This window comes from Carassius auratus, chromosome 1 (assembly GCF_003368295.1).
Source record: "Carassius auratus strain Wakin chromosome 1, ASM336829v1, whole genome shotgun sequence".
Classification (NCBI taxonomy): Eukaryota; Metazoa; Chordata; class Actinopteri; order Cypriniformes; family Cyprinidae; genus Carassius; species Carassius auratus.
In genome coordinates, this window is record NC_039243.1 from 3562038 (window position 1) to 3579217 (window position 17180).

Sequence of the window (17180 nt, forward strand, 5' to 3'; positions counted from 1 at the left end):
TTTTTTGTATTTCCGTAATAGCTGAACATCATTTAACAAACCAAAGAGAGACACCTTCATGATGTTCATTTCAATGTTTTAGTAGAAAAAAAATGCAGTTTAACTTGCTTTTTCAAACTTTTTTTAATTCAGCAATTCATTTATGTTTACTATGTGACACAACCGCAAGTGTTTAAAAGCAAATTATTTTGAATTAATAAAAGGGGCAAGAACCCAACTGAAGCAAACACTGATCTCCATGATAGCAGCATCATTTTAACCAATAAATAATCTGATCCTCTGTAATGCACAATAACAGCAGGTGTTTATCACTAATGCACAATCATTAGAATTAGTCACTTAATTATCTCACTAACTTTAACTCTTTTAGGACTTGGGTGGAACAAAAATATGGCAGGAATTTTACTTTCGGACCCCTGGACTTGCTGGACTTTACATCTCTGTCTCTAATATATCTGCTTGTTTTACACTCGTTGGCCACCAGGTGGTATTGTGAGCAAATGAAGTTTCCAGAAATTATCCCTCATAGCAACATTGTGTCGGCCCAGATCAGGCCCACATCTGGCACCCGTGGAAAGATGATCTGGCCCACATGCAGCGTGGAATGATGGCACTTGGGCGGACCGCTCCTTTTTGCCAGATTTGAGCCACAAGCAAGCCATAGCAATGCCAAATGTTGGCCAAGAGTAAAGAAATTAACCAGAACTGGACCTTATCTGAGCCACAAAATCTGTGTATATATTAAATATTAAGTAATTTCAGCTTTAATAAGCCTGTTAACAAGTAGAATCACTGAAGGAAAGAAGAGAACAGAAAAAGAGATGAGCAGAAACACAAGAACTACAACTGACTTCAGCCACAACCTTAGATGAAATCAACTGTAGAAAAAAGAAGACATTACATCACTGGAGATCTCACCAGAGGAGGATTAAACAACTCCACAAACAGCTTTACCAGCTTCACTTATTACTAACCAGACTGACTTTATTTCTGTTAGACATCTACAGAATGTTTTATTGAGAATTAACAGAGGTTTAACTCTAATGTGTTTCACCATAACAGTGATTAGTGTTTTAATTAGTTGGGCTCTTAACTCTTATTATGTAATGTGTCTTTTTTGGCTGTTGTGACAGTGTGTTTGTTAAACACATTTGCAGCATCAAAGAAAGCTAAAGTTACATGATATCAAGCGACGGCTGTTATTTGTTGATGGTTTTATAATCATCATGAAATACATTGATGTTTTTGTTTATCTAAGAATTATGTTGTTCCAATGATACAATTATACTACAAACCCTGTGTTTCTGCCGCATGAGATCCAGCAGTATTATAACAATCAGTTAAAATACTTTAACAAACATGAGCACAATGCACACAACCAGAGGAACTGCTGTTTTTACACTACATACATCATTAAAACTGTGACAAGTCGGTACTTCTCTGAGTTTTAACAAATATGTGACCCGTGCTGGCAAAATGAGTGTAAATTCACACTCAGCTACATGCGCAAAAAAAAAAAAAAGAAAAAAAAAGTGACCTTTTGCTAACCTGGCCCAGTTTGCCCCACTCTTCAACAGCACACACACACTCAGATTGTGGATGATATTAGAATTTATTTATCTGCACACGGAGCGGTGGACAGGAAAGAATGGTGAGACATGTTAAGATATAATACAGCTCCATCCACAGCAGATCTCTCTCGCTGTGCTTTTCTCAATACAACAATAAACACCACTTACTGAAATTGTACTTAACAAAACGACAAGCAAAAAAAAAAACAAATTCCGAAATGTAATAATTTCTACAGAAAATTATACCTACTGTTACAATATGGCTTGTACATTAGGTACACTATGGCTTTACTTTCTCTTCTTAAATGTAATGTTTTGTGATTGTATAATGCATTTTCAAAATCAATTAAGAATGATATGAATAGTAAGAGAATGTGTTGTATTTTGAATATAAGAGAATCATCCACTTTGTTAAATGTAGCATGACATAAATATAAAACATTTTCAGTAAAACAGATAATTAAGTGCTCTACAAAACACAGTTTGCAATAAACATTTGCTAAACATATAAATCATATAAATCATTCTGCAGGTCTTTTAATGGAAGTCTTTTTCCAGGTCTTTTACCCCCAAACCCCCACCCCCCAAAAGTCACATTATTCTCATGAGGAGCACATGTGGAGGGGGCAAATGACGACAACGCATGAGCAATGTTTCAGGTGGTATGGCAGGCATAAACACATGAATCAAATATGGGTCCCAATTGAAAGAACGTGTAAATGGACAGCCAAAACAATCGCATAAATGCAACTAATCGGAATTGGGCATCAAGACCTGCAGTGTAAAAGAGGCCATAATGAAATGGCTCATTGGTGTAGATTAAAGAACAGGACATTTTATATCACATTGATATTCTCTAATGACTCACAATGTTAAGATTCTCATAAATTATCACATTCTCATACACAGGGATGTTCATTTTAGGCTCAGGAGTTGTACTGCAAGGATGAACGGCCTTCATGAAAAGAGAGACAGAAGAAAAATGAGAACCAGGAGGAAAAGGAAAACACAACTAGTTTTGAAAAGTACTATAGTGACCTTGTCTAGGCTTGAATAAAAAAGTTGTACACTTACCACCACATTCTCATACACATATGAGAATAGACTAGGATCAGATATCATGCCATCAGAAGTGTTTGTGTGAGACTGAAACGAAAATATATCCAATCATGTTACCATCAGCGTTCAGAAGAGAGAAGAGTGGTGAATCAGAGCCATAAAATAAAGACATATAAAATAAGAATAGCATGCATTATAAAATTAATATACATATTCATAAATATATACATGGCTCATATCTTGATGTTCAGTCACATTCCACATTTGTTATGATTGTAAGTACATTTGTATGCAGAAACGAAATATGGCACCAAGATTTTACTGTACAATAAAGCAATTGATAAGAAACATGGACATTTCAATACTTTTTTCTGATGCACAATATAGCCTCTAAGAGTTATTTAATTAGTTCATAGATGAGATAGAATTGCTGTGAGCAGATCTCAGTGTGACAACTCATTGACTCAAGGCTCTTTCTATAAATTGCTATAATGTCAAAGCACATGTGATGACGTAACGAGCAGCTGAAATGCATAGATCCACTACCGAAAAAAAAACCCTGATATATATATGAATAATTGATGACTGCTCGATTTCTTGAGGTGTGGTAAGCGGAATAATTGACTCTGGGCTGTTGAAGGAAAAAATAATGCACACCTGAGGTGGTGATGTGGCCACAACACAAAGCGGATCAATCAGGTGATATATTTAAAGGGATTCATCCAGTTTTTGTATTTAAATCGCTATTGTGATTAGAACATTAAATCCAACACCTCTTTTGCTAGTTCCAGAACGTCATTTTAAAGATGGTAATGCTTGAGCCATTCTAATGCAGTTATTAATTAACTTATTAGAAAGAGAGCGAGAGAAACATACACACACACAAACACACAGAGAGATGATGTGATTTTTTTTTTTCACAAATTTGGTGTGATTATTTATTTATTTTTTTTAATTCTTTCCCTTTTAGGTTCTTCTCTTCTCCATTTTTTTCTTATTTATTTTGAATTACATTATCTTTCCCTTTAGCACCCCCTATTGAGAAAAAAAAAAAAAAAAACTTATTTGAGACCTTAGTGAAATTGACTGACCTTTGACTGCAGTGTGTTCCTGTTCATGCAGCTGCTAAAAAAGAAATCATGTTATATTGACATTACACAATATTAAACCACATAACTAAACACACACACACACACACACACACACACAGGTTTTGTCATTCTTACCAGGTAAGCAGTACAATGATGACAGCAACCACAACTCCACAAAGCGTAACTACAATGGCTGTATAAGATATCTTCCAATTTAGTACTGAGACAAGATGAAACATTAAGAGAAATTGATCAGAATAACTCAGTTTAGAAGGAGTAATGTAAGTAAATGAGCTGCTCTACCTTTAACAGTGACAGTAACAGCGTCTGATCTCTGAGATCCATGTTGATTGTGAGCCTCACAGTAGAAGCGTCCACTCTGTAGTGCACTGAAACTCTGTCCAGATCCAACAGCTGAGCTTTGATTCTCCTTAAACCAGCTGAAGTTCAGAGCAGGAGGATTTGAATCACTGCTGCAGATCAGAGTCACTGAATCTCCCTCCACTATTACACCAGATCCAGTTATAGACACTGAGACGTTCCTGGGAGGATCTTAAAAATTAAAATAAAGATATAATTATCTATAATGATAAATCTGAGGTGACAAGGAATTAGACTGAATCATCATTAACTCACACATGACGTTTAAAGTCACACTAGCAGAGTATTTCTCTCCATGTTTATTTCTGGACTTGCACTTGTATACTCCACTGTGATCAGAGCTGATATTTGAGATGCTATAGACTCTTCCAGATCCTACAGATATTCTTCCTTTAAACCAGCTGATTTTTGCAGGAGGGTTTGCATCACTGCTGCAGTTCAGAGTCACTGAATCTCCCTCCACTATTACACCAGATGGACTGATGGATACTGAGAGGATAATTGGTGGGTCTAAAAAGAACAAAATTTAAAGCCTTAAATGATCTTGTTCAAACACAATCTACATTATTTTGTTTTTGAAAAGAACTAATGAATCTGTACTCACAGGAGACAGTGAGCTGAGCAGCAGGAGAGATGTAAGTGTGTCCATGTAGAGCACAGCTGTATCTGCCTGCATCCTCTCTTCTGACTGACTGCAGCAGGAGTTGATTGTTTCTGTCTCTTCTCTCAGTTAATGGCTGTGAGTTTCTGTACCAGATGAATGTTGCTCTGTCAGTCAGAGTGCAGCTGCTTTTACATGTCAGACGGACATTATGACCCTCTGTCACTCTCTCAGGAGCCTCCACCTGAAGATCTGAACACAACACCCACATTATATCTAGTGCTGCTGTCATACACTGATTATTATTCAACATACTGCACAGAAGAAGAGCTCAGCCTCATGAAAGTCACCTGTGACAGTAAGATTCACTCCTGGATAACCAATCCATTTCCCATCAGGTTTATCAGTTGTGAATCTGAAATAGTACATGTGTTGGTCCTTCTGTGTCACATGACTCAGTCTGATGGTGCAGTTCTGCTGTTTGTCTCCCAGATACTGAAGCCTCTGACTGTATTCAGGATCCTTAGACAGATCTGGAAACTCATTATCAGTATTTCTAACAGTTGTTTTGGTCCAGAACACTTTCTCAATCTTATATCCAGTAGGGTATGTATAAGTGCAGTTCATTATCACTGATGAGGTCTTTAGTGCACAGATGTGTGAAGGAGTGTAACTCACACCCCAACCAGCAGAAACCCCTGAAACACAGAATTCATTTTAAGCAAAACTTCATATTATTTTAACATTCGCCAATGACACTTTTCTACTGCACAGTATGGCTCAGTATGATTCTCTTTTGGGGGGTTGTCCACTGGGTACAGTACCTGGTACCTAATACATTTTTTAGTACCACTTCGGTTGAGGTTCCAAGCAAATCATACTGTTGCTAAAACGTGACGTGTAAATGTCAGATCAAGGACTGGCTGGAGAGAATCTTCACTACCTATATCACTGAACTTGCGACACAAAATAACACAAAAGAAATGCCAGATTTAAATCAGCACCTCTACTAAAGGATCGAACACAACTGTTTTAAATAAACCCACCTAGAAATATTTAATGTTCTGGGAATGTTTTCAGTGGCAAGTTTTATTTTAGTTCCCAGAGTGTTCTGCTAAAAGTTAGGATAACATTATCTAAAACATTATAGAAATGTTTATTGATAACATTGTTAGAACATTATCCTCTAACATTCTAATAATGCTTCCCATCACATTCGATGTGGGCTTACATTGCTCAGAAGTCAAATTCTGGTTGAAAGCGTAAACCCAACCTTTAATTGATGGCAAACTCCAGCAATCAATAAATCATAAATGTAAAAATGTTCGTATTGAGATTAACAGAGGTGTTGACGGTTTATTGAAAATAAGTTTAGTTTGACATCACCATTATGGCAGTATGAGTCTTGTCAATGTTAGTGTTTGTTCAACTGCTGTAGCTATATTTTTTATGGCAAAAAAAGAGCGAGAGAAAAATGTCATCATGTGGTATTAATAACTTGCTGATGTTAAAAACTTAACCATGCAGCTATCTGATCAACTGGTTTTATCTAGAGTAGGGATAGGCAACTTCGGTCCTGGAGGGCCACTGTCCTGCAGAGTTTAGCTCCAACCCTAATTAAACACATCTGAACAAGGCAATCAGTGTTTTCAGTATCACTAGATAGATACAGGCAGGTGAGCTTTTATGAGGGCTGAAGCTAAACTCTGCAGGATAGTGGCCCTACAGGACCGGAGTTGCCTATCCTTTATTGCTTATCAATGCACAATCAAATGGCCCATAAGGTGCTGTAGACTTAGATCTTATATAGTGCATCTGTTCATATTAATTTACATTGTTTGTGAATCACTTTTTACCACAGAATACTAGACGCACAGAGACCTCAATAATTAGTATATCAATCTCAACAATGGTGGCATGCTTCATGCCGCAATGCATTCTGGGTGCCATGAGTATGAGTTTTGTATGATGTACCCATAATACATTGCAGCATGAAGCATGTCACCATTGTTGATACAGACCATCAATCTAGATGTTTGCTTTACAATTCAGCTGGGTCTCAGGCTGTTGACCCATTGAGTTGCTTAAAAAAATAATATGCAATTAAACCATACCTTATATGAAATCATCAGCATCACCTAAACACATATTCTGTTGTTGTCTTTGTCATAAAAAAGATCACAGCAGCTGAAGAACAACAATGACAAGTCAAGTGACACATTGCACAACTAAAGCCAACACTTACCACCATTATGGTGACATCAAACTCAACTAATACTTTTAAACAGACATGAACATCAACTTCTAAACCTCTGCTTAATTCTTAATTAGACTCTTAGGGAATAATTTTCTGATTAAAAAAAATATATATATATATGTCGATTTTTTTTTAGAATGTTATCCTATCTTTTGAGAGAACATTCTGGGAACAAATATAAAACTACCCACTAAAAACCTTGTAAGAGCAATCCATGGTAATATTCTTAGAACATTTTTAGACCAAAACAATTGTAGCTGGGTAGTTTCACTCCTGCGCCGTTCGCATTTTACCATCCAGTGCCACGTCGTTTAATTAGAAAATGCATTTGGGCCCATTTGTGCGCCAGTGTGGTCTAAAAAAGAGTTGTGTTCAAGTTCCTGGAAAACAGCTGTGATAACGCCCATTTTCAAGGCCGGTGACAAAACACTGATGGAGAACTATAGGTCTATCAGTATACTACCTGAAATCTCTAAGGTAGCAGAGAAATTGGTGGTGAAACTGACTACTGACTATTCATCTTAGTAAAGGTCATACAACACTGCATCCAATGGAGTTTGGCTTTCGAAGTAATCACTCCACAGAAACAGCCATTCTCTTTTTCTTTACCGAGAACATCAAAATTAATTTAGATAAAGGAGGCGTGGTGGGTGCAATATTTTTATATTAAAAAAAGCATTTAACACCATCGATCATCTTGTTCTTTTGTCAAAATTATCTTATTACATTTTTTTCGGAAGTAAATCAAATGGATGAAATCATATTTAACTGACAGAAAACAAAGTACACGCACTGACAAAACTCAATTTACATATATAAACTGTAAAATAGGTGTCCCTCTGGGATCTATACTGGGCCCCCTTCTGTTCAGTCTCTACATAAATTACCTGCCCACTGTTTGTCCATCTGAACATTTACAAATGTTTGCAGATGACAAAGTCCTCTACGTGCCTGCTAAAAATAAACAACAAGCTGCACACCAACTGACTGAGGCCATGAGTAAGGTATTCATTTGGCTAACTAATTTATGCTTACACCTGAACATTAGTAAAACAGTATGTATGTATTTTACAAACTACTGTACCTTATGAACCTGAGGCAATTGTTAACCAAGATAAGGTTAGAGTGGTATCTGACTTTAAATATCTGGGAATCATCCTAGACTCACAATTCTCATTTAAAAAGCATACAAGAAAGGTTGCCAATATTGTCAAATTTAACCTGGCAAATTTTAAGCACATAAGATCATACCTACCAATGAAGGCCACAAAGCTTTTCTTGCATGCAATTATCTTTTCGAATTTTCCTTACTGTTTAACCGCTAATAACAGCTGGGCGCAAGCCAATAAAACAATATTGCAACCACTGGAGTCACTTTATAAACAGGAATTAAAGACATTGGACCATAAGGGTAATAATTATCATCAGTGTCACATAATCAAAAAACAATGAGTTTGCCCAAATGAGTTAAGGGAATGTAATAGTCTCTCCTCTTTTAAAAACATCTTAAATCTTGGATTAGGGACAATTATAATTGTTACCATACAGCAAATACTTAAGTCCATGAACCTACTTTTTTCTTTAATTTCCATTTTTTATATAGTCTATTCACTATATACTGTTATTAAGTTGAGGGCTAGGTGAGGTGAGCAATATATTGTCTGTTTGAGGGTATGTTCATATAGTTTTAAAATTCCTGCTGTACTTATTACATTGCTATTGTATTTATTGAATTTATAGTGTATTTTTATTGACTTTTGTATTTTTAATGTGCCTGTTAAGACTTGGCTAGGGACAACAGATGTAAACTAGCACTTGTAGCTAACTCTGGCTTGTTTACAGCAAGTAACTTGTTTGTTGATCGATTGTCCCTCTCAAAGAAAGAAAGAAAGAAAGAAAGAAAGAAAGAAAGAAAGAAAGAAAGAGAAAGGATTGTAAGTTGATTTGGATAAAAGCATTTGCAAAATGACTAAATGTAAATGTAAATATCAAAGGAAGGGAAATTTGATTTCTCATTTCAGAACCCCTTATAATCACAATATATGCATTTTATATTTATTATATCCTCAACTTCATATGAAAAACTTGAAAAATGTTGTTGTTTTGATCAGTGAGAACAGCCAGAGTGAACAGTAGCTTTGACTCACCATGAATCATGAGCAGAAAGATCAAAATAGAAGCAGCCATTCCGACAGACTTCAGCAGAGCCACAACTACAAAACATATACAGTAGGTATTTAAAAAGAAATTATTTCTGACATTATTAGCATCATTTGAACTGTGTCTCTACAATGGCTGGAAAGCCCCTTTGAGTTCATCAGTCAACCAGCAGAAGGGTAGAACCCAGGACAAGTTTAGTGATTAATGTACTTGTAAGTATTAAAGTTATGACAATAACATATTACATCTGTTTATTTGAGTATGTATTTATTTGTTGTTACTTCTCAATTTAATTTTGAGAAGAAAAAAAAAGAAAAGAAAAAGAAAAACTATATCAAATTATTTTATGTATAGATTTGGTTGTTTAACTCAGACCCAGATCTTCAATACTTCTGGATGGAAATGCATCATAAAAATATGATGAACTACTGTATGTTTACAAATATAATAATCTAAAAAAGTTGTGAAGTAAACCACCATGCCTCGAATCAAGAAGTGATCAATATATATCTATACAGCATTTTCTTTTTGACAACTACAATATGATGCTTTATTTCAGTCTCATTTCTTCTTGTGTGAAGGCGTTACCTACATAAAACCTGGTTTAACTTACCTCATTGCTGACACTGACGTCACAGTGATTTTACAATATTATATCAACTGTTGATAATACATTCAAAAAACAAAGAAAGAAAGACACTTTCAAAAGAACAGAGAGATATCAAAGTCTGTCTTACCAAGCCCCTTAAAGCCTCAATGACACATAATGAATACACACAGAGCTCTGAAACACAGCATGGTAAACCACTATGATTTGACTTCCCCTGTCTGAGTGAGTTCCGTAGTTTGTGGCAAAAAAGAAGAAATATACAATGAACTTAAAGACAGACACAGACAGACAGATTAATAGATAGATAGGTAGATAGATAGATATATAGATAGATAGATAGATAGATAGATAGATAGATAGATAGATAGATAGATAGATAGATAGATAGATAGATAGATTTTTATTTTTTTGGTGGCCTACAGGAGTTTCCTTCTTCTTTCTTCTTCAAACAGTTCAAAGGTCTATTTCAACACACGTATATAAAAGAAATATTTCCATGACTGTATCATCAGCTGACTTCAATCTAAACTCATCATGCCATAAAAGCTTCATCCATAAGGAAGTTGTTCTGGGAAAAAATAAATAAGAAAACATGAGGCGTTGTTATAGTGTAAGCCCCACCCCCAGCATATACTTTTGTCTGCCGACGTTTGAGACTTCAGATCGATTCCACACACCTGAGAGCTACATTCACCTGTGGACAGGTAGGCATGCTTTCATCTGTTCTTTCACATACAGAACATAACAGATATTATTCGACATTCATCAAGAAAATGATGTGATTTCCAGAGTTTAAAATTATTAATGGAAATGTTTAGTTTCTATAATTGTAGATTTTTAAGAAGAGTGATATATTTATGTTTATACAAACAAACTAATAGGAAAACACACACACACACACGAGTCAGAAACCAATGCTATTTATAGAGAATAGCCAAAATGCTATTAACCTCCTCCGGTAAGCATCACCACATTTTGAGGAGCCAACCCATCTGGAAAACATCAGAATTTCCTTCACTAGTCAAATATTTCCCAGAACCAGATAAAGCTGTATTTACTCTTTCCAGTGCCTGCTAGCAGGAAGTAGAGGAGCTGTCCATTAATCTTTAGTTAGCTCTGACTACTCGTTCCTATTTTCCCAGTAGTAGTGCTAGCTTTTTTGTTTTTTGTTTTTTAACGGTGCACTTCTTTACAGCTCTGACGTCATTTAAGAGAAGCAGGTGATAAAACAGTCTATAGATTGATACATATTTTTTGATAATTACATTACTGTCCAGTTTGTTTCTCGGTTTTGTACAAACATTAAGGGAAAATTCCTTTTCATAAGTTTGCAAACATTATGGCAATGTTATTTTTAATGTTCTCTGAACGTTCTGAAACAAGTAAAAAATAATACACAAATGTCCAACTAAAACATTTTAGAAATACATTCCATGCTGGATAATAAGGGTTTTAGAACATTAAAGAACCTGTTTGAAGAAAATTTAGCCAGAATATTAGTCAAAGTTTGTAGGGTTTTTTGTCATTTTTGATGCATTCTTGCTATATATATTTTACTGACCTCAATACCTGAAAGGTGTGATAATATAAAAGATAATAAAATATAAAATGTTTTAACTGTGATTATAATCACAGTTAATGTTGTATAGATGCAATAGTCCTTTTATAATAATATTAATAATGATATTAATAAAACAATCATTTATATATATATATATATATATATATATATATATATATATATATATATATATATATATATATATATATATATTAAGATTCACTTTTATACCCCTGCTTTTCTAAACACATTTGTAAAAAAATAAAAATAAAATAAATAAATGCATAACAATAATCTGTAATATTTGTTTTATTTTTTATTAGGAAAATCTGCCAAGATGTGCTGCAAGGGTTTTCTCAAAGTTATGATGTTCGTCTTCAATGGCGTCATCTTTGTAAGTATGATCTTCATTGAAGATGGGCCTTCTCAACCCAAAAATGTTTCATGACTGCTTTTTACAATGACCAGTTCATCCATTTTACTTATTTCTAAATAGAACAGAGTTTAAATCTGTGACTCTTATCACTAACTACTTCTGTCGTAAAGGCCTCCTGTAAACTGAGCTACTGAGTAACTCTTATCAAACGAGGAATATAATAAAAGCTCCTTCACCCAGATCACTCATGTTTCCACACACAAAACTATTTACTGCAACATTAAACTGTAAAATGACAGTGGTTTCCTCCATCCTCCCCTTCCTCATTGCAGCTGGCAGGCGCTGCCATATTGGCGGTGGGCATCTGGGTGGCAGTAGACAGAGTTTCTCTTCTGGGCTTTATAGAGCACATTGAAGAGGCGCCCCCTGAACTGGCACAGCTGGCAAACATCGGCTACCTGCTGATCGGCGTGGGAGTGTTTCTGACGCTCGTGGGCTTCCTGGGATGCTGTGGAGCCGTAAAGGAAAGCAAATGCATGCTGCTCTCGGTAAGTGAGCCTGTATCCATTAAATGTTTAATTTGAATCTGAATGTTTCACTCACAAAGTTTAGATTCTGACAAAAATGTAAATTTCTCAACTTTTCTCCTAGTTCTTCACCATTGTGCTCATTATCTTCCTCGTGGAGGTGGCAGCGGCGATAGTGCTCTTCGTCTTTGAGCCTTTGGTGAGATCTAATACACCATACCAGAACAAAAGCACATGTACACTGAAGAAAAAAAAGAAAAACAAACAAACAAACAAAAATAAAAACCCGGAGGTGTAGGATTTACAATTTTCACTCAAAAACGTTTACAAATTTCACAACTAATTATAAGGAAAGAGCAAGTAACACATTTATTTAAATGTAAAACTTTCACGTAGCTACACCCCTGCATTTTTGTGATTAATATTGAATAATATATATATATATATATATATATATATATATATATAGGGACTTTACGTACAAAAACAATTTCCAGCCTATTTTAAATATGCAGTATCTACACAAAATTATAAAAGTTCCCATATTTTTTAAAGCATTTCATAACCATGGGAGCTAACAGGAGTGACACAAATGCAAAATACTTTCAAAACAACTCAAAAATCCTATTTAGTCAATTAAAAAATACAGAGCAATCATGATACACAAATGATCTTAAAATAATAATTTGAGCCTTAAAAGATGTGAGCTTTTAATGAACAAATAAATTTTCATGACCAAGTTTATATTGGCAATACAATATACAGCACATTAAGAATCACAATAGCTTATTTGTACAAAAATAGATTTTAAACCCATATACACCTTATAATCTGATCTGTTTATGATTTCATAATCCTGTATGGTTGTAATCAATTTGTCTTCGCATGTAAGGGAGAGCATTAGTCTGCAAAATCAGAGACTGAAGCTGAATTTTAACCTCATTCCAGTTTCAGAAAATTCTGGATGAAATTGAAGGAAAAGTTGCTAAAAGCATTGAGGACAACTATGGCCGCTCGGAGAGTTTCACTTCAGTCTGGAACAGCACTATGAATGAGGTACAGCACCAGCCATCATGTCCAGCTCTTTAAATCCCTAATAATTTAAACTGTTTGTAAACCACTGCATGTGTGTGTGTGTGTGTTTATTTATTTTTTTCTAGCTGAAATGCTGTGGATATACAAACTACACTGACTTCATGGGCTCTCCGTTCGTAAATTCCACATCACTGTATCCTGTCACATGTTGCACAAATAGTTCTGGACCCTGCAATGAAATGGCAGCAAAAACAGATGTATGTTAATTTTGTGTAAAACCAATGTGGCTTTTTGCATGAAAGATGCGTTGTTTATGCCAGTAGGTTGCAAATTATAAATGCATACAATAAAATGCAACCAACCATAATTGTGCATTAAATACATCAATATGAGTATGTGGTATGATAAAATAAGTACAAATAATTGTGTAAAAACATTGTATTGATGTGTGCATTTGATCAGTTTGTTTTTGCCATTGTTGTAGATTGCCGTGGGCTGCTTCCAGGCATTAGTGAATCTGGTCGAAGACAATGCAATTCTGCTGGCTGGTGTGGCTTTGGGAATCGCTGCTTTAGAGGTATTTGCTTAATTTAAAAAAAAAAACATTCAGCACATACAAGATGCACGCATATGCAGACTAATGTTCTTGCACCCAATGACAAAAGATGATCAACATCTCAGTATGTGATTGAATAGAATTGATGGTCTGCTTCATGCATTACATTGTATTTTTAATTGGTTTGATATTTATTTGGATGAATTTTAGTAAAGGTCTGGCTTATGTTTCTTAAAGGTTTGCCAGTTTTTGTTCCACAGACCATCCTGCGATTAGATAATGAGGTTTCCTTACACATTGGCACAAAGAAAGCCAAAATGGTTAAACCAACTAAAATAAAAGATTAGTTAGAAAAATAAAAACTTAGCTTTGCTAACTATATAGATAAAAAAGTAACCAACCAAAGATTAAGTATCCATTTTCGTATTACTGCACATATTGATAATATTAATATTGTATCTTATTTGTTCATTCACAGATAGCAGCAATGGTTGTTTCTATGATCCTTTACAAGAATGTAGGAAAATGAAACCAGGACCAGCGACATTTCTGTTTACATCATTGTTTACTGTGAAATGTGTAACTATTGAATATTTTATCTGGAGTTGTGTAAATATCTGCTGCACGTATGAACGACTTTAGCTATAAAATGTAGATTTTTTTTTGTTCTTTTTTAAAATATATATATTTTTAATTTTTAACCTCAAGTACAAGCATATTTTGGTCAAGATATGATCCTGACTGCAAATGTTTAATGTCTAAAAACAATGTTATTTAAGATCATTACAACATGTTCTACACTATCTTTGATATATTACACTATTTGATTATTTTTGTATGAATATCTGTACCAACTATCATATAATAACACATAAGACAGGAATCACAGGTTGAAAAGTCCTATGAATTTATCACATCATATCTAGTTAATGATATAAAGTCTTGTCATTAATTACTCACCTCTATATGCCATTCTAACACAGTACATGTAACGCCCATGGACTATTTTGTGTTTGTTTTCCTCCACCACATGTTCCATGTCCTAGTTTTCTCCTGCATTTCCTTGTGTCCATATTTGGTTTTCCTGTTCCCATTAAGTTTAATTGTTCATTGATTTCAGGTGTGTCCCAATTATGTCTATGTGTATTTAAGCCCTGTGTTTCCTGTGTCCTGCATGTGGTATTTTTTTTTTTTTTGCTCATCCCTTGTGCTACTTGTGTGTTCCTTTGGTGAAATAAATAAATAAATAAATGCTCCTTTGTCTCTTCGTCTACTTGTTCTTGCACAGTATCATCATCATGACAATACACAGTAAGGCCGCTGGGGCCAGCCGTGAATAGTTGTCATGCACTGATAGCCAATCAGACTGCAGCAGATGGCCAAAGAGCGGAAATTACGTCACAGCCATTTAGATTTTTTCATGCATTTATTTGGACCGGGGTTTGAATGCCACTTACGCAGATCTAAACCATTATTTCACCCAGCTTTATGCTTTTTAATAATAAAAAAAAAAAAACTCAACTCGTTCGTTGTCCAGTACAAACACCCTGTCAGCAGTCTTCACAGGTCGTGTATGGCCAGCACAGGCAGAGGTGACTTACATGTAGCTCCTATACAGAGGGGAAACATGATCAATTTCTGCATCATGAACATTCAGGATCCACATGAGACCCATGGGACGAGGACAGTGAGGCCACAGACAGTGAACCAGTGGTGTCTACAACAAGCTCAATATTGAGTTTAATGCGTAAGGAAACAGAGTTTCTGCAGGTTTGTGAAGGTGAAGTTAAGACCTTTTTAAAATCAAGCAAATCAAATTTGAGGAACAAATGAGGAAATACACAAATATGTTTTGTAAATGGAATTGTCTAGAAATTCATAACTATATTAATTTGACAGAAACGCACTGAAAGCCTCTGCTCCCAGACACTACAATATTTTATATTTTACTGTACGTTCAGATCATGCTGCAAAAAATGCTGTGCTTCCTCAGTGTTTTTGCCTTGTTTTCCAGTGAATATGCATAAATATTAAATAAAGATACATTTACTGGAGATACAAAATTACATGAAATACAAAGACTTGTTTGAAAGAATTCTGTAAATATAATAGTAATAGTAAATCGAGGGAACGCTATAGTAATTGTGTGCACGTTTTAGTACATTGAGGGAATGAATTAGTAAATTGTGCACACGATTTAACCTTATATATTTTCCTGCATGTCATGTGCTGGGCTCCTTAGTAAACTCATTTAATTAGTATTACATTTTTCAAGACTTAATTTTACATTTGCATCATAAATTACATACTGATTGAAAGATATCTGCACTGGAAAACAAGACACAACTCAGAGGAAGTGATTCATTCCTTTAAAACTTTCTAGGTAAATTAAGACATTTTAAGACTTTAAAACCTGCAGGAACTCATGTGTTTTTGTTGTTAATGTGTTATATATTCACCTGTCTCTGACTGAGGATCTGCTTGGGTCCCAAAAGATGACAGCAAACACACAATCAGTGAAGAAACAGTGGTCTCTACAAGAACAACAATATAGCAATATATATAAAAAAGAATAATTATACCTATATTACAGACACAAACAAACACACTCACACACATACATACACATACATAATACATAAATTGATACACATAATATTATATATATATATATATATATATATATATATATATATATATATATATATATATATATATATATATCCGTGTGTGTGTGTGTGTGTAAGCACAACCCATTCTCACTCCAAAGGCGTCAAAAACCGAAGCATGGTCAAGCGCCCCTAGCGTCACTTTTATGATGCCAAATGTGCCTCTCGGCGTCAAATATCGAAGCACTACGACCTTCATTGCTTTCAATGGGAAACTTTTGGCGTCAGAATTCGACACGAGGACATGAGATGTTTATCGCTATGAAATCACGTTCAAGAAGTCTCATTCAGCACACATCGCGATACTTGCTATCAGTTCCACAGTTTGGGTGAGTAGTCGTAAATACGCTCTTTTAATGCCTTTTATAAAATGTATTCTGTCTTATTTATTAATCAGATTAGTGCCATATGTTTAATCGCTGTATTATATCGGTCATCCGCGGCTGTCTTTGAGTTTCATTGCGTTTAAATAAATGAACACAGCTGCTAATTAGTCTGATTAAACTCTATCTGTCACCTGACGTGCCATAGACCTTCGATCCGTTTTATATCATTATTAATTTCAGGATTAATGATGTAAGTTGTATTTGTAGTAAAATCATGGTAATCACGACACTTACAATAGTAATAAATGAAATGTGAAGTTAAAACAGTAAACTGGACATTAGTAACTGTAACTGTAGTTTTACTATGGTATATTAATAATCAATACAACAATACAATAAT

At 34.8% G+C, this 17180-nt stretch overlaps 2 protein-coding genes across 2 annotated transcripts; one reads left to right on the plus strand and one right to left on the minus strand.

Moving 5' to 3' along the window:
* Positions 1–1597: 1597 nt before the first annotated feature.
* LOC113117097 (B-cell receptor CD22-like) lies at positions 1598–9283 on the minus strand. The gene is made up of 9 exons (XM_026285547.1): positions 9108–9283; positions 5054–5401; positions 4707–4955; positions 4358–4612; positions 4025–4273; positions 3857–3941; positions 3722–3755; positions 2646–2717; positions 1598–2526 (listed from the first exon to the last, which is right to left on the minus strand). The coding sequence occupies exons 1-9, from the start codon at positions 9145–9147 to the stop codon at positions 2428–2430; spliced, it is 1431 nt and encodes a 476-aa protein (XP_026141332.1). The 5' UTR covers positions 9148–9283; the 3' UTR covers positions 1598–2427.
* Positions 9284–10283: 1000 nt separating this feature from the next.
* tspan34a (tetraspanin 34a) lies at positions 10284–14479 on the plus strand. The gene is made up of 8 exons (XM_026286822.1): positions 10284–10434; positions 11615–11685; positions 12000–12215; positions 12319–12393; positions 13143–13250; positions 13355–13486; positions 13714–13806; positions 14264–14479. Exons 1-8 carry the CDS (start codon positions 10323–10325, stop codon positions 14312–14314), a joined length of 858 nt encoding a protein of 285 aa, XP_026142607.1. The 5' UTR covers positions 10284–10322; the 3' UTR covers positions 14315–14479.
* The last annotated feature ends 2701 nt before the right edge of the window (positions 14480–17180 follow it).